Source organism: Pectinophora gossypiella, chromosome 21 (genome assembly GCF_024362695.1).
Source record: "Pectinophora gossypiella chromosome 21, ilPecGoss1.1, whole genome shotgun sequence".
Lineage (NCBI taxonomy): Eukaryota > Metazoa > Arthropoda > Insecta > Lepidoptera > Gelechiidae > Pectinophora > Pectinophora gossypiella.
The window spans coordinates 6,871,255-6,895,040 of record NC_065424.1 but is presented as its reverse complement, the minus strand read 5'-3'; the positions used below and the strand labels follow the sequence as shown (position 1 = coordinate 6,895,040).

Below are 23,786 nucleotides of genomic sequence, written 5' to 3'. Positions count from 1 at the left end.
CCTCTACTGACATCCAATAAGACAGAAATTAGAGCAGGCATTAGGTACCCAATTCAACGAGCGTTCTTCCAAAGAATTGTCATATTTTTGATAAACACTTACAAATGGGGTTACTTTTTTGCTGATTTTCATTTGTCGCAAATGGCAAGATAATTTATTTTCAAATTCTGTAAGTATAAAGACATGATTTTGTGTCCTTCTTCTGGCGTTATCAGTAGATGGACATTAATTAAAATCTATTACACTCCCAGTCGGAAGTGCTAGTAATACAAAAGGACCACGCTTTCTACAATGCTGCCGGATTGTTCTAACCAAAAATTGCCCAAATTCCAGGTATGCAGCGGCCGCGACCAGAAACCGATGGCTCTCCTGCGCAACTCACCACCAGCAACCCAAACAACTTTGTCCAAACCTCTCACGCGCTCAACCACGCCAATCGCAACCAGCAGCAACCAGACCAATCCGGTAACCACCGGATCGGAGCAGAACCGGTTGTCTTTAACCACTTTGAATTCAGCCGAGAGAATGCTTAGTAATCAGGACAGAGGTCTGACAAGCAGCACGGATAGGATTGCATTAGCTACTCTGTCGAGTGCCCAAGGTCTGATAGCGGGGATTGGTGGGAAGAAATGACGGCTGAACAGAGACATCGTGGCTAATGTCAGGCTTCCGAGGAAAGTCAGGAGATAAACTGTCAAGGGTTTTGGAGTTGGTCAGAAAGTTGCGTGGATATTTCGGAGGCTAGTAAGAGAAGTTTATGGATTTGTTTAATTAAATCTGAGGAATTAGCCAAAATAGCTTAAACCCCGAACACTAAAAACAATTTTAAAAATCTCATTCTTATCGTGTGCCGCATGTAAGTGCGAGCGAGTCACAGACCTTGTGCTCTCTCCCTTACTCCTTAGCGGATTACGGTCATTCAGACTGGAGTAAGACCCAAACTGGATGAGGTCGGCGCCCGATACGAATTAGTGCGGGGCGGAGACTAAATGTTCTATGCGTAGTATTATTCTTTACCCATTCTCATTGTAACAGTACACGAATGAAAATGTACGGAATTGACAACCGAGCTAGGCTTTGTGTGGTAACGAAAACATTCCAATTCTGGTCTTTTTAGATACCTAATCGATCATACTTACGGATTTGATCTAATATCAAGCATCTGATGCACAATTAGTATCTAATTGCGAAACAAATGTATCGATCTATAATCCTTCTTGTAATAGGTGTGGTACCTACCTATAGCTCTGTAATGAAATGTCATATCATTTAATAAATACAGATAGTAAAGTGTATGCAGATAATAACTGTAAAAAATGCGCTGTAAATAAAATGGAAGTCAAAAAGGCCACATTGAATCAATTTATCTCAAAAAGCTAATTTGCTATTTGTCATTTATTGAGATTTAAATATTGCTTTTTAAAATTCTGATACGGACGCGACTTGAACCCGCAGCCACCACCGGGTCCTCCTCCTGTCCAAGCGAAATTCTTCCGATTAAGCCGATGCGACGTCTTGACAAGAGCTGCCAGTTCAAGACCCGTCCGAGTCAGAATTTTTTTCGATTAAAATTTTCTCTTTATGTGTTTCTCTAAGCATGAGTAAATTCTATAAAAACAAAAATCATTTTTAACAATGTAGCCTTTTTAGACCCCTATTCAGCATTGATTTGGAGAATGCTACACCGAGCGTGGCTCTTAAAAAAATGTTCAGCAATAAAAATCTACCAACTTCAGATCAATGTCTACCAAAAAAAAAGTTACTCTAACCAAAGAAAATTGTAAATATATTAGCTTAAGTACATTTTCCATTGTAAATAAATTCAGTGCCATAATAATGATTATGATATTACTGATGAAAATATGATGATATAAAATAAGGGTCATAGCTCACCGAGAGGTCATGCGCAACGTAATAAAATTATCGATCGATTCAATAAATTTTGTCGAAATCGATAAGTTTGTTTCTTTCCCTAACATGCGAGTCACGTGATTTCGTTTGCATTTTGACAGAACGACATGACTTATTTGGGTTCACATATTAGCGCCAATCGACAAAACGACATAATTATATCGTCAGAATCGATAAAATGACCGTGACAAAATTTTATCACATTGCGCATGTTAGCCCTACAGATCATTCCTAACGCTCTAACCACTAGACCACGTTTGGCGACGTGACCCTTGGCGTCTCGCTAAGTTATGGCCAGTGATAGGGATATACAGTCATAAGCAATATAATGTACCCACTTGAGGACTCTGTCGCACTAACATATTTGACATTTAGTGAGACTTACAGTTCAATTGTCAAAAAAGTTAATGTGACATGGTACCAAAGTGTATACATATTAATGCTCGTGACCGTACCATTTGGGGTCAATAACCCTGAATGTTGTGGTTAATATGGATATGCCCGCGAGATTTGTGAGATTGCGAGATTACGTTACATTATAATATTGACTTTTTCTTGTAAAGTGAACTGTTTGGGATAACATAACTACAATCCTACTATACTTTAAATGTGAAAGTTTGTCGATACAGACAAATAATTAAGACAAAAAAACACATATTATACAGGGTCGCAAAATTCATGACTTTTTTAGTTTTTTTTTAATTATTTTCTATTCTATATTTTTGCGACGGAAAATTCCATTTGATATCAACTCAGAATCAGGGTCTGAATCATCCCTCAAAGTTTTCGTTACGATGTCACTAACACCCTGTATATTAATAAAATGTATTTATTGTTCCAAACAACTTAATAACTATTGGTACATTTAGACAATACTAGAAGATTAACAATTTTAAAGCACTGCTAGTGCTTACAATATGTACAACCTAATACATAACATACGAAATACTAAAATAATTAACATAATAAAAATAAACGTTTAATAAAGATTCCAATATCGTGTTGCGAGATCTTTATCCATATATCCTGAGAGGCATATCCTGTTTTTTTTTTTGACGTGACTTATTGTAGATTTGCCGCAGATGGAATTAACTACTTGGCCGGACAAACGGGGAGCGCTGAAAGCTCTCACCCGGTACAACTTTTAAGACAACAGGCCTGAGGGTGCCCAGTTGGAGACATATCCATGTTAAGACAAATTTCGCAAATGGCCCTACCTATCCCTAGCACTAGTTATGGCCCTCACTTCCACATTATAATCCTATCAATGCACTATGTAAATATCTTAAATAATTATGTACGAAACAATCGAATAAATTCCCATCACCTCTCATCTCCATACACAAAGGCGATATGTACGGTCACAAGTATATTGTATACACTTTGAAACCATGTCACATTCACTTTTTTGACAAATTAAACAGTAAGTCTCATTAAATGTCAAATATGATAGTGCGACAGGGTTCTAAAGTACATGATAATTAGTTACATCGTAGTGTCACAGATGCGAATTCTGGCTTGGGCTCTAAACTACTGAATCCGACTTTATTAGTTTGAATGAGGAACTTTCCAATCGACGTTCCCCAAACACACGATAGATGGCGTTGTTCACTTTTAACGTAACAATGACCTATTTTCTCATTGCTGGGGTATAATATATCATTATTCAAAACTGTAATGTAATGGCAGAAGCATTATATAAAACTATTTGTTATTTGATATTTGGATCACATTACGTATAGAATGATGTTGCTACCTATATTGCTTCTCTTTATTTTGATCAGAATAATAATGGATGGAAGTTGTAATTGTACCTTGGTGTATAAATACATAAATATAATAAAAAGGGTCATTTATACCCAAAAACGAAGATAAAAAATGCATACTTACTGTTATCCATGAAATTAGAAGTTTAAACGAAGAAGAAACTTAACAACGCTATTTCTGTTTACACGAGAACCGTTTTTATTATTGGTAGGCTATAAAGTTGTCATTACCAAAAACAAAGACAATAAAAGAATAAAAAACTATATAAAAGAGGTAAAATTCTATAAAAAGATGCTATCTTGCACAAACGCCATCTATCGTATTTTTGGGGAACGCCGATTGGAAAGTCCCCCATTCATATTTGAATCGCTCGCTCGTAGAAGATTTGTGTCCGATTGAGTCTCACCCCTTATTAAATCGTGCCTGATTTTGCAAACAGACGTATCTGCAATATTTTGCTAAAATAATTTGTGTCTTATTGACAAGGACAAAAGGTGCAAATCAGATTCGCCAAAAATTTCAGATACGTAAATCAGCGACGAAATGGGACTTAACGTTGGTGGTGAGGAGTGGGTAATATTATACACCTCTGCCTACCCCCTTGAGGATACAAGCATAATATACTAGCTTCACGCCTTAACACTACGGTGTAAGTCACATCGAACTAATTCATCTAAAAAGCAATATTGCAATTTAACATTTGCGCAACTAAAAGTCCACATTGTCAACAAATGTCAAAATAAATATAAGCTAACCAGAAGGCTCTGCACGGTAACCGCGCCGCGCGCGTCGCGAAATATTTTGAGGCCTTCGACCAATAGCCGTTTGACGTCCATCTACATAGATAGCATTCGTATCGTTTATTGGTCGAACCGCTCAATATAATTTGCGCCGCGCGCGGCGCGGTTATCATGCAGACCCGGCTGCGGGGTTAAAAATGACACATCGAAGCAATTCATCTAAAAAGCAATATTGCTATTTGACATTTGTTTGCATTGCGCACTTACTTTTGTATGCGGAAATGTCAAATTGCAATATTGCTTTTTTTCGATGAATTGCTTAGATATGGCATTTTTAACCCTTCTTGCTTTCTCCAATGTAGCCTTTTTAACCTCCATGACCATCGCCCTTATAGCTAATCCATCATGTTGAAGAGGGGATAGATAATCCCTTAGCCTATTTCTGTGGTATAATAATTGAATAATTTAAATGTGAAATGCACGATTGGTTTACTGTTGAACCAAAATTTTTCTCACCATTTTCAAATTTAATGTATAAGATAAAAGTTCCACTTAAAATGTGCAATATTAAAAGTTTAATGTAATTTAATGTATCGCTGTATAAAATTTCGAATTTAATAATTAATAAGTTTAATAATATATTACGTTGTACATTAACGGTTAATAATAATAAATTAATGATTTTGAATGGTTCACTTTCATGAAATTAAATGAAGTGTTAGAAAATAATGTTGGTTATTTTTTTATCAAGATAAAATAAAATCCTGGGTATATACATAAAATCACGCCCATAATACCTAATTGGGTCGGCAGAGCCAAAAGTCGAAGACTTGCAGCCACTGTAAATAAAGATTTTTTTTGACGTGAATTATTGGAGATTTTCAGATTTGTCATTATTTGGCATTAACTACTTGGCCGGATATATGAGTTGCGCTGAGGGCTCTCACCCGGTACAAAATTTAAGACAACAGGCCTGAGGGTGCCCAGTTGTAAATCAAGTGTGTTTATGAGTGTGTTGCAAGTTCTGGATAAGATAAAAACTCAGAGAAAAACAGAAATTCCCAAGCGTGCGGGTTCCCCTCAGACGAAAGTAGGTACATGAATGATCGTTCATATTTAGTTATTTGCGTGACAGTTCTGTTTTTGTATGCGTTTTGAGACGTTGATTTGCTTCATATAATAAGTAGATGTGTGTGTGTGTGTGTGTGTGTGTGTGTGTGTGTGTTGTACCTCTATTTTTCTGAGGATAAAAGTACAAAATAAAAAATAAGACAGTGCATAACGTCTTCAAAACTAGACCTGTACTATATGGGCATGAGAAGAGAGAGCATTCGGTTCTTGATTTGGCCGTCCTGGGTTCGATTTCCAGTTATGATACTGACCAATCACCTGATTGTCCGAAAACTAACTGTGTTCTTCGAAACACACGCAGCACACAATGTGTTAACATTGGTTCCGTCTACTGTTTAAAGTCTTATTTAAATAATAAGTTGCGTAAGTCATAGTAACGTGAAATCTTTGAGGGTTTATTCAGACCATGATTCTGAGTTGATATCAAGTGGAATTCTCCGTCGCAACAGTATAGAACTGAAAAAAAGAAACACTAAATAAGTACATGAATTTTCCGACAGGAAATTCCACTTCCTATCAACTGAGAATTCTGGTCTGGATGATCTCCCTTAGTATTCGATACGATGTCACTAACATCCTGTATATAGGTAATTCTGTATATTATGTAGATACTTTTTATCTGTAGGTACTTACCTACATACTTCTTAAGTCACCTAACCTGTAATTGAGCTATTTCCATCGAGTTAGAATGTGTCTGTAACTTCAGTCAGGTTAGGTAAGTGGATACCCTTTGACGAAGCGGACTCCGAAAAAAACTGATTTAAATGCTGTGGAGTTGTGCTCTACGGAACATTTTATATCAGCCATTTAATTTTGTCCAAAGCTTACGACAAGAAAAACAACGACGACAAAGAACAATTTCAAAATTCAAAAGCATTCCTGTGACGTCAAAGAAGCTGATTGGCCGCGGGCGACCGCACCATTTCAAATTCCGAACGCGCTTGCCACATCGCTGTCAACCGTCAAGCAGGACGGGCGTGTGCCTTCAGGCATTCTACAAAGGGACGACGGTACAAAGAGTTGTCAGAAATGTTGAAAGTCAGATCAAGCGGAATGGTTCAAAGATGTGTCAGTTCTGGACTGGCTTGAAGAAGCCTTTTGCTTGTTACATTTGTTGTCAGTTTCTTTTTGATGTCGGACTTACCTAGTCTGCTTATGTTCTATTTTCTAGAGCCCTCATAGCATAGCTGAAGGGGTTTTAAAGCGGTTGTTTTATTTATTAAAGTTACCTTGTTCTGAAACCATAGACTAAAGAATACGTATAAGTACCGACAGATCGGACACTCCACCGCGTATGCGACCTAATTTTACCTCACCAAGAAGGTAGGTTCCTACGTATATAGAACAACAGAGCTACGATGCGATGTCGCAACGTACGTACCCACCCACAACACGTAGGTGCGCGTGGGTAAGGGTGTGTGGCCTCTCTACCACTAATATTGACTGGCCCCGATTCCTGCAAACACCTCCTAATTTTATTTTAAGTTATACCTGTCATTTTCTTATCCGCCGAAAAGGAAAGTAACGGTAGATTGACGGCTGTTGATTTTAAAACGAATTCTAGTGAATCTAGACCTAAATAATAATTTAGGCCAATTAAATAGGCATATCGCTTATATACATCGTTTGACGTGTGCTGCCAACTTAATTCTGTCGGGTTTTTGCCAATGTAGAATCATAGAGCAAAAGTGCAGTCACTGAGCCTAATTCCTGTAAACACCATCTAACTTAATTTTAAGTTATATCTGGCAACTTCTTATTGGACGAAATAGAAAGGGACGGGTAATCGACGCGCATAAAATTTATGGAACAAACGTCAGTTTTAATGCATAAATCTAAAACAACCCTATAAAAATTTTGCATTGGCTATTAACCCGACAGAATTATGTTGGCAGCTCACGTCAAACGGTTTGCATACCAGCGAGATACCTTTTTGATTCGCCCGGGTTATTCATTTATTTACTCATTCTTCCTAAAATTAAGAGCTGTCAATCATCCGACCATTTCCTTTTCGGCGGATAAGAAATTACAGGTATAACTTATAGTAAAATTAGGTGTTTGCAGGAATCGGGGCCATTTTCTACTTGAATCAAAATCATGACGAACTTAAATAATTCCTTAAATTAAATAATGTAATAAACAGGTGGTGGTAGTACTGTCATGGTTACCTTTCTTCCATAGTAATGTATGTATATATTTACGTATTTATATATTATTATAATCATTATTTATTGTCTTCTATGTATTGTTTTTAATATAGTTTATCTAGTTATAAGTACTTATATTTTCAATTATATTTTTTTTTATTTTGTACTGTCTATCCCGCTCTACCCCGCTACACTTTTCATTAAATTCATATCCTATACCTAAAGATTGCCTGGAAGAGAGTGCTACCTTAGCAATAAGGCCGCCTATTGTATTACCAGTTTAATTATAATACTAATGTATTTTAATGTGATTTAAATGCAATAAAGAGTTTTTGAATTGTATTGTATTGTAAAACAACCAGAAGAATTAACATGATACATAATTATTACCTACATGATTTGTTTACCAAATCGTATGACAAGTTGATCCACAACAGCAGATCTAGACATTCGCCATCAGAGTGGAGTGGTGACGAATGCGACGCAGTGATTAAGCATAAAGTCCGATATGTCGAGTACTTTTGTATGACATGTCCTGTCTAGCTAGGGTGGCCATGTTATATGGAGATATTTCGAGACAGGATTTTGTTAGTATACGTTTTTACAATAAAATACCAGATAATATTTTAAATTTGTCAGAAAATAAATTTAAAGCTCAAGCTTACTTTATGTAAAAAAGCTTATTATAAGATTAATGACTACCTAAATGATAAAAATGTCTGGTATTGAATGTGTTCCTCTAGTTATTTAATAACTTGTAATGTATACACATTGGTTTTTAAAAGATGTGTTGCTCTTGCAGTTTCTTGTCTTTTCTTCTCCTCAGCCATAACACCTTGCGAAATGACGTAAATTCAAAAACGTTACATTGACCTTCAACAAGTTTATCCATGATAATTACGGTGAATAAATGATTCTGATTTCTGGAGATGACCGATTTTCTACCATCCCTTCCCACGTTATAGATTGCCCAATCTACCCTATTGAGAATGGAATGGAAATTCAATTGTGAACTGTGTCGTTTTTATTTTCTTTCAGAAACACTTACTAGGTAAGTACGGCGCGGCGTCAGCTTAATTACGATACATAGAACGAAATAATTTCGCTTGGGACTCCTTCCAACCCGGTGGTATAATAGTTAACACGCTTGTCCTTTATTTTTCTTTTTCTTTTTATTTTTTTTTATTTATTTTTTTTTATTTTATTTTTTTATTTTCTTTATTATTATTTGCCGCAAGTGGCTTAACTACTTGGCCGGACAAATGGGGAGCGCTGAAAGGTCTCACCCGGAACACGCTCGTCCCGACTGGACAAGAGCTGCGGGTTCAAGTCCCTTCCGAGTCAGATTTTTTTCGATTTAATTTTCCTCTTTATACATAAAATTATCCACAAACACAAAACCTTTATGGTCACAAACCATTGTCAGCTTAAATGGAACGACTGAAGAGCCTGTCGTCCAATAGCCTGACACGTCGGGTGGTCGGGCTGTTAGTTGGACGTAATTACACGTCTGTCCCCGGTAGGACAGACGGCCTGACGACATCGTAAGTGTTATAAACTTCGTCAGATTGACATGAGTTCCCTGCTGAACTTAAAGTACTTACCTAACTTATTCTTTGCCGTATAATATGTCTTTTTTTGGGGCATACTCCACCACGCTGCTCCACTGCGGGTTGGTGGAGGTGTTTTTACGGCTAATAGTCGAGACCAACGGCTTAACTTGGCCTCCGAAGCACGGAATCATCTTACTTTTTCGGATAATCAGGTGATTCAAGCTTGAAAAGTCCTTCCAAACAAAGGACAGTCTCACAAAGTGATTTCGACAATGTCCCCATCGGGAATCGAACCCGGACCTCCAGATCGTGAGCCTAACGCTCTAACCACTCACTAGACCACGGAGGCTGTTACCCCCTCCGGTTGATTGAGGGGAGGCCTGTGCCCAGCAGTTTATGTTTATGTCTTTTTTACAGAGATTAGTAGTCTATTTGTTATACAAGGTCTATGATGGGAAGTGTATAACCTAAGCAATCACTAATGGACTTTCCAGGCTACGCTCCTCAGAAACAATATAGATGGCGCTGTACAGATTCTTCTTCGTTTAACCTTCTAATTTCATGGATAACAGACATAATGCATCTTTTAATTTTAATGTTCCTCTAGTTATTAAATAACTTGTAATGTACCCTCATTGATTTAAAAGATGTGTTGCTGTTGCAGTTTCTTGTCATTTCTTCTCCTCAGCCATGACACCTTGCGAAATGACGTAAATTCAAAAATGCTACATTGACCTTCAACAAGTTTATCCATGATAATTACGTTGAGTAAATGATTCTGATTTATCTTTGTTTTTGGGTATAAATGATGACCCTTCGTATTACATCTTCCACCCATTATTATTCTGATCAAATTAAAGAGAATCAATGTAATGTAACTTAGCACTATATGTCAATACATAATGTGATCCAAATATCAAGCAACAATTACTTTTGTATATGTTTCTGCCATTACATTGTATTATGGTATAATTATGTATCCGAGTAATGAGAAAATAGATAATTGACAACATTTCAAATTTTTAAGCCGTGGTTTTTTTGTGCTATTTCGAAAGTACTTGTTTAAATAGAAGACACGTATTTTTTTCTTTTCAAGATTTTTCCACTAGAAGTTACAAAAAATATTTTTTGAAAATTGGATTCTGCCATTGATAGAATGAAGGCAGTATAATGCAATGTACCTTTGCATGCGTATTTAAAACAAGTCGCAAACAAAGTGTCATGTTATGTATGATATTTACTTTTTTTATAATTTTTATGTAAAGGTCTGAACTTATTATGCCTTCCTCTTCTGACCTCGTGGATTTTTCAATATATTTCTATTATTACTGAATTAACAAATCCGAAAAAATGTGTTTTGTGTAAATCATAGAAATATCTCGAAATGGTTTTCGATTTAAGGCACCTTAGTAAAAATGAAATGTTGTCAATTATCACGTTAAAGCTGTACAACGCCATCTATAATATTTTTCGGTGAACGTGGCTTGGAAAGTCGCTCATTGCAGGAATCTACCTCACTAGAGTTCATATTAATTACAAATACGTCGTAATGAACATATTGAATCATCGAGGAAACAAAAGGTATATTATTAGGCGTATGAATCCGTAATATGAGTCATCATGGGTTTGTTAAAAACTAGTTTAATGTGGCCACAGATTAGTGTGAGACAGATGATTCACTACAAAACTATTCGACAGAGTCAGAAAGATTAGTGTAGTAAGTATAGCTATTAAGTATGACAAATAATCTATGTAATGATCTTTCAATTTAATCAGTATTAATCATGCATTCGCTGGTTTTCCTTGCCTCCTCGACGTCCATCTCTATATGGCGACCGCTTGCCAGTTTAGAGGTTCGCGCGTGCGGAGTTCTGGTGCACTAATTATCGGGATTGAGAGCTATTATAAGCACTTTATGGAGTGAAAGCTTTTAGTTTCTTTAATAACCTTTTCGAAAATACAAATCTAAAAGTATGACAACTTTGTGCAGTTAAAGTTTATAGTTACAAAAAACAAAGCTAAACAAATAAAATACTTTTTGGGCGCGACCGTAAAAAAATCAATTTCTTAACTATAAAACGCCAAAATCAAAAAGGCTGGTCCACCCTGGCCAGCAGCCCCGTATCTAGAGGGTTTTGTATTTTGAGGGGCTGAGGGGAGCCACTTTGAGGTTTCACACCACCTAAATATTTTGCTAGGGCCTCCACTGGTGACGATAAGTAGTTTTCCTGTTCTCTCTACTCTACACACTGTGAGTCACTAATATCTGCAGTTCACTCAACCTGTTTACGCGAGATGAACATTATTGCACCGGTCAGCTACGCTCAGTCGTCAGGAAGTAGCTGATCAGCTAACTCGTGTTTGCAACAGCTGACGTGAGGAAACCATGCGTGTTTTGGTGAGCAAAAACATTCGTTTTATAATTAAGTGAAATTGCATTAATGCGATACAGTAACTCTTTATCGCATAAACAATAGGCTAATTTCCAATTAGTCAAATCAGTTATTTTTTTCATAAACGTCAAAACACGAAATTACTACGGAATTTGTATGAAAAAGCACCTGTGACGTCATAGAAAAACGTGCCAAAATGTCGCACGTTTTTCTTGATTAAAGTTCATAAATATGTTAAATAGAAACAAAATAAAACATTTTTGTCACCTTTAGATCTGTGTTTGTTTAGTAATCAGAATTCGTAATTTATCTTTGATCTACCCAAATAGAAACTACCCAATGATCTAGGAAACTACCCAAATAGGACAAACCAAGTAAATGCTCAAGGATTAGTGCTGTTTCCAGTACTCGCCATTTAATTTTAAGTTATACCCGTCATTTTCTTATATGCCGAAAAGGAAAGGGACGGATGATTGGCAGCTATTTATTTTAAAATTAATGTGTGAATGAATGAATAACCCGAGCGAATAACATAGGCATCTCGCTAGTACGGAACCCGTTTAACGTGAGTTGTCAATTTAATTTTGTCGGGGCCAATTTAAATTTTGAGAGGTTTGTTTAAGTGTCTTTCATAATTTGTATGCCTGTCGATTACCCGTCGCTTTCCTATTCGGCGGATAAGAAAATGGCAGGTAGGTATATACCTAACTTAAAATAAAATTAGATGGTGTTTACAGGAATTACCTAGCACCATTATCAGCTATTCATAATTATCTGCCTGAGGCAATGCAATGACTAAAAGTTCTGGGAAAACTGTGTGTCAAATTAGGCATGTATTCGTACCGAGACTGCAACGCACCTGATAAAATATTAGTACTGATTCCAGTACGGTCACGAGCATTAATATGTATACACTTTGGTACCATGTCACATTAACTTTTTTGACAAATTGAACTGTGGGTGTGTGTGTGGTTCCATTATGGGTTTCAGTGTCGTAATGTAAGAATTTTATAATATCTTTTGTAATGAATGAATAAATAAATAAAATAAATAAATAAACTGTAAGTCTCACTAAATGTCAAATATGTTAGTGCGACAGAGTCCTAAAGTGGGTACAGTATATTGCTCATGACTGTACACACCATCTAAGTTTATTTTAAGTTATACCTACCTATCATTTTGTTATCCACCGAAAAGGATAGGGACGGTAAATCGACAGGCATAACACTTACGTCATCAAGGGCTAGCGATGGTGGCTCGTCATAGGATTGAACATACCTGGTCTTCTTATACCATAGTGTGTTGTATGTAGTTAGTTATGTAAAATGTTAGATTATTTATCGATTTCATTTTCGTAGTTCGTGGAACCGGTTTTAATTGTTGTTCCTCGTAGTATAATTAATTATACAGGGTGTTAGTGACATTGTAACGAAAACATTGAAGTGGAATTTACTGTCGCAAAAGTGTGGAAATAAAAATAATTTAAAAGCCCTAAAATTTTCATGAATTTTCCGATAGGAAATTTCACTTGATATCAAATCAGAATTAGTATATAACTCAACAACAGCAACTCAATATACAGTGTGTAGTTTTTCGGGCCCGACAAACTTTAAGGGTGGATTCTACTAGTAATTTCAAAACACAAAGAGAAGAGAAAACACCCTTATATCTCGAGATTTAAAGGCCTTACTGACATGAAATTAAATGCTTTTATCTGCAACAAGTCGTCTCTATCGAATAAAAATATCCACAACTGCTAAAAAGGTACATAAAATAAGTTAAAAGCACCTAATCTAATTTTTTTGTAAAAGAAAACGGCAAAATTTTTATTAAGATTTCACCCCACATATGGGGGTGTTTTCTCGATGAAATTACTCGTAGAATGTGTATAAAACTTAAACAGAAATTATCTTCTAAATGAAAGCAGCGATAAATCTTCTTAACAAACATAAGAGTTAAAAATATAACAATACTTATATATAAAATATGTTTATATATGGTTGCATACCTCCTTCGGTTGACTGAGGGTGGGCCTGTGCCCACCAGTGGGACGTATTGAAGTTGCTTATGTTTTTTTATAAAAGTATGTATGTTCATGGTTAATGTATTTTTTATAATTTTCAGATACTTATCGCCCTTGTCGCGCTGGCTTGCGCGGTCAGTTCGTCTCCCATCGACCGCAAGCGACAGCTCATCAATCGACCCCCAAAAGACTTGATGCTCCTCAGGACTATCAGATCGGAAGACCACGTCAAAGGTTACCGGCGGCGTTTTCAAGTTAAAGGTATTTAATTGATTATTTACTCCTCTGCAGAACTGACAAAAAGAAGTCCAAAAGTCATGTGTATATACATACATAAACTCACGTCCGTAATCCCTAATGGGGTGTGCAGAGCCACAAGTAATCAAAGACAACTTACAGCCACTGTTATTGATACGATGTCGTAAGCTGGATATGGTGAAACTTCTGGTGATAAGGGATCAGCCTATCGCCCATAACATTAGTCCATCAAAATAGAGGACTCAATCCCTCTGTCGGTTTTTACGACATTCCCGGGAAGACAAGCAGTCAACGTGTTCTATGTCTTTTACGTGCTCCCAGAACAGCATAGCAAAGAGATATTATAGTATAATAATTAATTTTAATTAATTAATGAATTCAGATTTAATTTTGATTAATTAATTAAAAAATAATTATTAATTGTCTGTTAGAAAAAATAATAAAAAATAATTATTAATTAAAAAATAATTATTAATTGTCCGTTAGTCTGTTAATTAATTATTATTAATAATAATTAATTAATTAGGAATTTAATTATTATTATTATTAATTAATTAATATTAATTTATTGTTAATAATTATTTATTTATTTTTTAATTTTATTTTTACTTTTGATTTTGATTTGATTCAATTAATTATTATTTATTTCTTATTATTTGTGTTTTTTTGTGTATATAGAGGTATTTATGATCCAAACATGAATTCGAAAACAACTTCGAAAATCAATGGTTTAGGCCTGTGTTGTGATTCGAACCTGCGACCGGTGAGAGTCAAGCGTTCTTCCGTCAGGGTACCAAGGCTTTCGGATTGGAATCTCCTTTACTTATTTTTGTTTTTGTCCAGGTGGAACCCAGAAACCGGAGCTGAGCCTCCGTAAAGGCGAGTACATGTGCGGGGACAGAGTGTGCAGGCTGGGCCCGGGCGAGATGCCCCCCGGCTGCAACGGCGTCTGCCAATACCCCATTATGGCCCAACTGCCTGACTTCAATACACGAGTGTGATACTTAAATGGGAGTTTTATTTTTTAAAAAAGCAAATCCTTCATCCGTGTGTCACAAAGTGATTTAAACAATCATCATCACCAGCCCATTAACGTCCCCACTGTTGGGGCACGGGCCTTCCCTATGGACGGATAGGGAGATCGGGCCTTAAACCACCACCACGCGGGCCCAGTGCGGATTGGTGGTTATTAACGATTGCTAATGCAGCCGGGACCAACGGCTTAATGTGCCTTCCGAAGCACGGAGGAGCTCGAGATGAAAACTTTTTTTGTGGTCACCCATCCTAAGACTGGCCTTTGCGAAAGTTGCTTAACTTCAACAATCGCAGACGAAGCGCGTTTACCGCTGAGCCACCGAGTTCCTCAATTTTTAAGATTTAATTTTTTTTATACATTTTAGATTTTAGACTTATTGTAGATTTGCCGCAGATGGCGTTAACTACTTAGCCGGACAAATGGGGAGCGCTGAAGGCTGTCACCCGGTACAACGCTTAAAAAAGACAACAGGCCTGAGGATGCCCAGTTGGGCGCGAACCTCGGCTCAGGGCGTCGTCTGAGAGGAAAAATATTTGAAAGAATTAATCGACCCTAGTGGGTCGATAGCGATAAGCGCCCAAATTCCTTGCAAAGTAAATTAAAAACATTGGTCGTGGGTAATTTATTTTTTACGAAATGGCAACGCTGAGTGGGATGCCGTCAGCTGGATTAACCCTGAAATGTTAGCTGTCACTTTTGAGCATAATATCTGGTTTTCTTATACCGTGGTTCCGTATATTTTTGCCTTAAACTTAATTACTTAGGTATAGCAAGCAATGTTGTATGATTTTATGAGCAGTGTTACATACCTGGCGACTATGGTATGGTACGGTACGGTACGGTACCACAAAATCAACAAATCGGTATAAAATCATACAAAATTGCTTGCCATACCTAAGTAATTAAGTTACGGTACGGTATGGTATGCTATGGTATGGTATTTTGGAATCGGTCGCCTATATAGTACCTGTCTCATCTTACAAATGACAAGTTCTAATGTGCTACGTAAAATGGGTATATTTCTGAACGTCACTTATCTTACGTTCGTTACAAGTCATAGGTTTATCCACCACGTATTTTACTAAGTCTTTACATGTCGTATATAACACAAGTATTGCACTAGATAGATCAGTTGGCAGGAAACATCTGCGCAAAGTAGTTAGCTGCTTACTTTGTTAGCGACAACTTGAAGATACCATGAGAGTTTTGGTGAGTACATAAATAATACCATTGAATTATGAATTTGCACTTAGAAAAAATTAAATCGAAAAAAAAAACTGACTCGGACGGGACTTGAACCCGCAGCTCTTGTCGAGCCGGGACGAGCGTGTTAACCATTACACCACCGGGTCCTCCTCCTGTCCATGGAAAATTCTTTCCCAAGCCAGTTTATTTATTATTATTTATTTATTTATTAATGGATCACTTACAGCTATGCACATTATAACATTTAGTTAGGAGTCAAATCTTCCGCCTACCCTATTGCTCGGCCAATGAGGGACATTTCCCCCGCCCGCGCGGGGTCGGACAATTTTCAATATGGCGCTCAACAGCTGCACCGAGAGTGTTTCTTTTTGTATTTTATTATTCGTGTTTTGTCCTGGTACCTTTGTAATCGTACTTAATTCGTTGAACGTGACCTATGTGTAGTTGTGATGGTGTTTGTTTATTATACAGTTGTCGTACTGAACTCGTGTGTGTGATTTGCAACGAACACCCCTATACCTACTACGGAAGTAATCGCTGACAAAATAAAGTGGGATTAGTATCAACCAGTACTCGACCCCATAAAGTAAAACAGTACTTATGCGTACGCCAATTACAAGTGAACACAACATTCATCAAAAAAATTATAAGAACACATAATAACGGGTTCTTACCGCGTTTAAATGGGGATATGAGACTCCCGATATTTCGACACTGTTGCAAGTGCCATGATCACGGGATGACACAACAGAACCCGTTATTATGTGTTTTAATTATGATAATAACCGCGTAAACTTAAAACAAAATAAAAGAACATCTAGTCTGTTTAGGCCAGTTTTTCAGGTATCAGGGTTATTATGTTATTCTTTTATTTCCAGGGTCGATGAGGTTGGTAATTCACCTCACAACCCACACGATAGAAGAATAGCAACAGGCTCGCCCTCTATTACATATGTCCATGAGTGGACGGGATGCCATAGAGGCGCGATCATCAGGTAGGTACCATAAAATAAGGAATAATACTACATGGGTAGAAGATGTTTGTTCCTGGGTGCAATAACAAGGGTCATAATTTATACATTTATTTATAAAGCGAAAGTTGATGGTAGGGCTGGCAGAGGAAGACCTAGAAGGACTTACATTGACCAAATTGGAGATGTCCTTAGAAAAGGTATAATACGATCTACTCTGAACCGGCGTGCGTGTATGAAGCGATTGATGAATGTGGAGGAAGCAAGGAAAGTGTTTCAAGATCGAAGCAAATGGAATTCTATAGTCTTTGCTTAAACAGTTTAAACAGTTTTGCAGGGCATTGATAATTGTATTTTTAGTATTAAGATTTAATAAATACTTAAATAATAATATGATAGAACGGCAACTCCCCGCTCCCCACCAGCGGCTGAGCTAGGTTTACCTCACCCCCTCGGCCTTACTTTAGTCTTCAATCGTATGAGCGTCAGACGTCACACACACAGATGCGCGTGTACGATAACGTCACTGTGTAGTGTCTGTGTAAAGCGAGGTGGTTTGTATGAAGTGTCCGGAGTGTGGTACTGCCTAGCTGACAGGTTATGCTTACTTTCAGTTGATATTCGCCGTGATCGCCCTGCTGTGTGGAGCATCATCAGCTATCGACCCGAAGCGACAGCTGATCAACCGGCCCACTCGTGACATGATCTTCAGGGGAGTCAGATCAGTGAACAATGATGCTATTGGTAATTGAAACATTTAAAATTTTATTAGACTATCATATACTACACTATACCTACAGGGTGTTAGTGTCATCATAACGAATACTGAGGGGGACGATTCAGACCATGATTCTGAGTTGATACCAAGTAGAATTTTCCGTCGCAAAACACATACATATTGATAAGTACCTAAATAAATTCTTTAGTTTCACAATATTACCTACTTTAGAAAAGCAAATTTTCCTTATGGAAATTAATTTGTATAGTACCTAAATCACAGGTATTTACCGTGGTCCGTGACTTATATGTTTAGTAATTTCCCTAAGGAAATAGATATTATTATTCTGGGTTGGTATTAAAAAAACCAATTTCAATTTGCAATATTACTTTATTAGACGAGTTTTTTAGACTTTCCAGGTTGCGTACCCCAGAAAACTATAGATGGCACTGTGCAGAGTTGCTTTCGTTTAACCGTCTATTTTCATGGACATTATGCATCTTTTTTTATCTTTCTTTTTGGGTATAAATGATGACCCTTGTTATTACACCCAGGAACAAAATTACATCTTCCACCCATTATTATTCTGATCAAAATAAAGAGAAGCAATTTAGGTAGCAACATAATTCTATCAAGCAACAATTACTTTGATATAAGTTTCTGCTATTATTTTTTTTTATTAAATTATATTTTTATACTTACCCGAGCAATGAAAAAATAGGTAATTATCACGTTAAATCTGTACAACGCCATCTATATTGTTTTTGGGGAACTTAAACAGAAAAGTCCCTCATTGCTTCAATGTGGCCGTTTTAGACCATCAGATCAGTGAAATTAATACATACATAACATAACATAAATAGCCTATATACGTCCCACTGCTGGGCACAGGCCTCCCCTCAATCAACCGGAGAGGGTATGGAGCATACCCTCACCACACCATACCACATAAACCAAACCACACACCTAATAAATTAATTTTATTTTTTCAGCTGCCTTGCAAACTTGGAATGACTCTAAAAAATTCAGAAACAGTGAAGAACTGAAGACAACCGGACAACTTAGATAACTAAAATAAACTAAAATGAGGCAGACCAGAACAACGTTCCCTAATAATAACGTAGATGACGTTGTCTAACGCTACCTTCGTTTATTCTTTTAATTTCATAGAATTCACACACGTGCATCTTTCAATTTATTCAGAAATAATAATAATAAAAAACAGAATTTAAATCCACCACAGGCTTCGTCAGTACCAACATTCATATAAAAAAATAAATAAGGGAAAGCATATTCAAATCATATCAGTGCATTTTATATCTTTGTTTTTGAGTATGAAGACCCTCGTTAGACATCTTCCGACCATAATTATTCTGATCAAAATTAAAAGAAGTAACTAAATAATAGGGTAGTTTCTAACTAGTCAAATCAGTTACTTTTACTAATCATTAAAACACGAAATTTGTATGAAAAAGCATAATTTTAAAACGGGACAAAATGTCGCACTTAAGGTGATTCGTTTTCCATACAAAAGTTGATGCAGTGCTACAGGAAAACGGATAGAGGAATATTGTTATAAAACCGATAAATAGTAATATTTTGGTGTATTATTTTCGCAAACTAACAAAAATTTAGGGTCCGAATACGAGAAGTACCATATTTCAGACCCTCAATTTTGATCAATTCTACATTTGTAGTGGTGCAGATTACAGTGTATTTGCTGAGCGTGTAGAGGTGTCAATGTTAGTTTGTGTGCGTGATAGTTTTTTTTTTTCTAAAGGCTTTGACTACTTGACAAGTGTAATAGAATGTCAGTGACAATTTATAAAGAGATTTTGTATGAAGAGAATAAATATAAATAAAAAACTAAAAATACTACAATCTGAGAAAAGGAATATTGGAAAAATATTTTTGTAATAACGTATCTTATTTAAACATTTTTAAATAATGGGTAAATACCGTGTTTTAAAAGAGGACATATATTATAATAAAAAATCAATACATAAAATGAAATGGCTGTATGGGCATAGTCCCCTTTGCCTTACCCTTCGGGGAAAACCAAATCAAAAAAGAAGTTGTTGCATTTGCCGGCCTAAATAGTAGTCATTTATAATTAATTCTTTTTCCATCCAACATACAGATTTATTTATATTCTCTTTGCCGCGGACTTTTTGGTGGGACCGGGAACGGGAAGGTTGCTTTCTTCATTGAATAATCTAAATAATCAATACAAAGTGGTGTTTTGTGGTTAATGATCACATTAGTCGGAAAACATTCCCGATAGTATTATTAAATCGGAATATTCAATAAACAAAGTGTACCTATCTATTTTCGCTTTGCGCCAACAAGCCGCTTACTTCGTTTGGGGTTCGGAGTAGGAGTCTGCTTCGAGGGTGGGGGCTTAGGTTTCATCATTTCATTAATCATCATCAAGAAAAAAAAAGCACAAGACATGGCTGTATGTTCATAGTTCCCTTTGCCTTGCCCTTTGGGAAAAAAAATAAGATAAATTTTGAAATTCTTATGTATAATAAACAAACATCACAGACATCATGACAGATCTAAAACTAAATAAAATCTTTTTTCTATTTGACTTATTTATGAATTTTAATCAAGAAAACGTGATAATAAGTTCGACAGCAACCAGTTCAAGTCCCCGAAACAGCCCATTTCAGGCCGCGTATATATGGAAATACTACTTCAATACGTCCCAGCCTCGTCTTTTTTTAACGTCCTCGTTATAAAAAGACGTCCTAACCTGAACTAACTAACCTAACAATAAACACCACGCGTAAATATATGTCCAGAAATGCGCTGTGAGTCGTCTGGACTGGGCGCGAAAACAACATAGAATTCGATTAGGTGCTAAGTGTCCCGCATGCTATCACCAGCTGTCACTGACATACGTATGAAGTCCCGCGGATTTTATTGGAACTAAATGACAAGTCATAATAATTATATGCGGATACTGCGACATCAGCTCCGTGCTTGCGGGACGTCCTGAAGCGCTCTGCCGTGTCATACGAATCTCTGCTATCTCAAAAAATGCTGTTTTGAGTAAATCGACTTTAAAGTTTTTTTCAGTTAATCGTCTATATAGTTCGTATTAAGTGAAATATCTGTCATCAAAATATCAGAAAATATTCTAAAAAGTACTCTGAATAATAGGCACTTTTGATTTTTTTCTTTATTATAATAGTTTTTATTTAAATCGAGTTTAAGAGTTGTGCATGACCACTTTTCCATAGAGATGTGGTCACGCGGTCTGTGCTATATTAAGTTAGCAGAGTTTGGCACATGCAGCCGGTTTGTTATTATAACTTTAATCTCTCTATGCTAATTATTAGTTGTAAGAGATGAGCGTTACAAGCTTTCTATAAGGACTGCTTTTTGGGGTAGCCCGGGTTGAGTAGACTAAGTAAAATGGGTAAAATATTTATATTATGTACTTAGTTTAATTTTGATACCTACAAAATTGGAAATATTAATGTACAAGTTGGGAATTCCTTTTTTTCTACCCTGACATACTTTTTTTGCTTCGTACACATTCATCAATCAGCAATCAGGAGCTCAGAATTATGTAATTTTATAATTTTAAATAAAATAATCTAAAATATAATGAATGTTTAGAAAAAATATTTGTGAAATATATAATTATGTTCAAAGTTCTTCTCAATACAATGAAAAAAATGGGATTCCAACAGCATGTATGCCAACCAAAATGCCATAGCTAAAAATGTTTTAGGCATAACCTTCAGGAATCGATTGATTCCTCCTCACAATTTTCATCACTCTGAAATCATCAGCACACATGCACCACCCCTTACTAAAAACATCTGTTGAACCCTTACTAAATTCAACCATCCTCAAAGCCAGCACACCATATTCCCTTGGAAACACCTTCCAGTAGATCGTCGCAAAAAAAATAATGTTTTCGTGGCCAAGAGTCTGCATTGTCGTACCTACCCACGACTTATCTACTCTTCTCTCCCGATCCTGTGAAGTTTGTACTTCAGAGTAGGAATTTGGTTTTCTATTGCGAGGGACAACCCTCGAAGAAAGTAGAAAATAAAACTATAAAAACTGGCCTCCTCCGCTTGCTTCGTCCTCATACCTCAAAACACAGCATCATATTTCACCCTTGAGACAAACGTCTCAATGAACAGAACCAACGTTCTTGAAAACAACAATCCCCACAGCTAGCCTGGGCATGCAAATAGCCTCCTGTACATCCACAGCAAAACCTCGTCAACAGTAGGTTAGGTCATTATTTAGATCGCCCTCTAAACATCTATGGGACTTACTCCACATATGAAACCCGTAGATATTCAGAAGATGATCTTAAAATTGAAAGTACTACCAAAAAAGCTTAGGATCATTATGTACATACTATGGATGTGGAAACCAACCGTAAACGATTATTTTTCGAGAAAGGCAGTTCCACTGCAGGCTGAAAAGTCCACAATACAGCATCAGCATTCTGTCTCTGAATTGAACAACCCTTGCAACTACAAGAACTGGGCTTTGAATTGTGACAATTATACCTCACAAAAGAAAAATATAATTCTCTTCTTGGCTATGATGAGATCAATCAACTCGTCCTCACTTGTGACTGCAGAATACACAAAGTTTTTGCACCTGGAACCAGGGTACACCCTCATGGCAGCTGATACAGTTCTCGGTTGCACAGGGAACTCTTGAATTCTCGAGAGTAAAAGAGATTGACGATCTGATACATTATCACAAAAATCGACAACACCATCAGACCATCAGTCCACAAAACCTGAATCCGTTTCGTGACAAACCACAAAAACCGCTTCCAAGGGGGTATAATATACATAGAATCCTTGAAGAAGCCGAACCCAGCAAAGGTTCAACAAATGTTTTACAAAATATCGCATTCGGCGAACGAAAACTAAAAATAAAATTAATAGCGATGATGTTATCGCTTGCTCAGTTATGAAAGTCCAGGGTTACATCTATTGCGATTCTTTATTCCACAAGAAAAAGTCACAAGACCTTATCATCCTCATCAAATTTGAGTATGCTTTCTCACAACAAACAGTTTTCCAGCCCGGTGTTGTATCCTCCCATTGCTGGTTCTTGCAAAACTCAATCCTTTGACTAACGGTCCCAGGTAGTATCACTGTTCTAAAGAAGTTTCCCATTCTTATTCAAACCAAAAAATATTTCACCTTTATGCCTGGTTCAAAGCATTTTGGGTCCTCGACTTCTCTCTCAGATTCAGGAAGTGTTTCCTCCCTGGGCGCCGGGTTTGCAAGTACAAAGAATGTCGCGAATCGCTAGAATTGCCTTCGTCGTAGTTACGCCTATCTATTGTAACTTCTAGTTAGATGAGTTGGGCGTGACCCACATGCAAAAAAATCAAGTTAGCAGACTTTGTCAACCTCTGTATCTCAAAAAGTATCAATAAATTTTAAAATGTTTTTACTGAACTATGTATAGCATAGGATATAAACCCCTTTTGCACTGGTTATTCGTAACTCGACTATTTTAAGATAGCAGACTTGTGCGTGACACGGCAGCGCTATTACATCTTTCAAACGCGATGCGACAAAGTTTGAACCTACGCAATTTAGGAACAATCTACCTTATTATTACTGTACTGTGATCGTTATTTGTAAAATCATACAATACATATACACAATTCTTTATACACAATATAATTATTATGACATATTGCGGACTTTTCGGTATACCTACAAAAAAGGAACAATTCAACCATACGTTGTTTTGTTATATCTCAATGGGCTCAGGCAGCGTTTTCGCTGAAAGCTCCAAGTCGGCTATATTTGTAACGATAATTATGTTTGACATTCATCATCATTTTTGAACCATTTTATACAAAAAAAATACTTGTATAAATTATAAACCCTAAAGCACGCCCATGAATCACTCTACTCATTGGTGA

The 23,786-nt window shown here is 36.6% G+C and overlaps 2 protein-coding genes and 1 long non-coding RNA gene across 5 annotated transcripts in view; all 3 read left to right on the top strand.

Annotated features, from left to right (window-relative positions):
* LOC126376553 (protein CBFA2T3) overlaps positions 1–3,602 on the top strand; it is an 83,283-nt gene extending 79,681 nt beyond the window's left edge. For both annotated transcript variants that reach the window (XM_050024025.1, XM_050024024.1), the window contains exon 12: positions 334–3,602. In XM_050024025.1, the coding sequence (XP_049879982.1) occupies positions 334–633 (300 nt within the window). In that variant the 3' untranslated portion in view covers positions 634–3,602. The remainder of the gene's footprint in view (positions 1–333) is intronic.
* Positions 3,603–11,491: 7,889 nt separating this feature from the next.
* LOC126376741 (uncharacterized) lies at positions 11,492–14,932 on the top strand. Its single transcript, XM_050024306.1, has 3 exons — positions 11,492–11,647; positions 13,767–13,926; positions 14,767–14,932. The coding sequence occupies exons 1-3, from the start codon at positions 11,636–11,638 to the stop codon at positions 14,922–14,924; spliced, it is 330 nt and encodes a 109-aa protein (XP_049880263.1). The 5' UTR covers positions 11,492–11,635; the 3' UTR covers positions 14,925–14,932.
* A 1,118-nt stretch (positions 14,933–16,050) lies between these two features.
* On the top strand, positions 16,051–19,108 carry LOC126376773 (uncharacterized). 2 transcript variants are annotated; one of them, XR_007567755.1, is made up of 5 exons: positions 16,051–16,168; positions 17,044–17,160; positions 17,265–17,336; positions 17,751–17,880; positions 18,847–19,108. It is a non-coding gene; the product is annotated as an uncharacterized LOC126376773 (long non-coding RNA). The 2 variants fall into 2 exon arrangements; XR_007567754.1 differs by lacking the exon at positions 17,265–17,336 and having other exon boundaries at positions 18,847–19,102.
* Positions 19,109–23,786: the final 4,678 nt, after the last annotated feature.

What these genes read in the sequence shown, in the direction of transcription:
- LOC126376741 (XM_050024306.1), top strand. An exon ending in GCGGCGTTTTCAAGTTAAAG is followed by an intron (nt 13,927 to 14,766) that starts GTATTTAATTGA and finishes GTTTTTGTCCAG; the next exon opens with GTGGAACCCAGAAACCGGAG.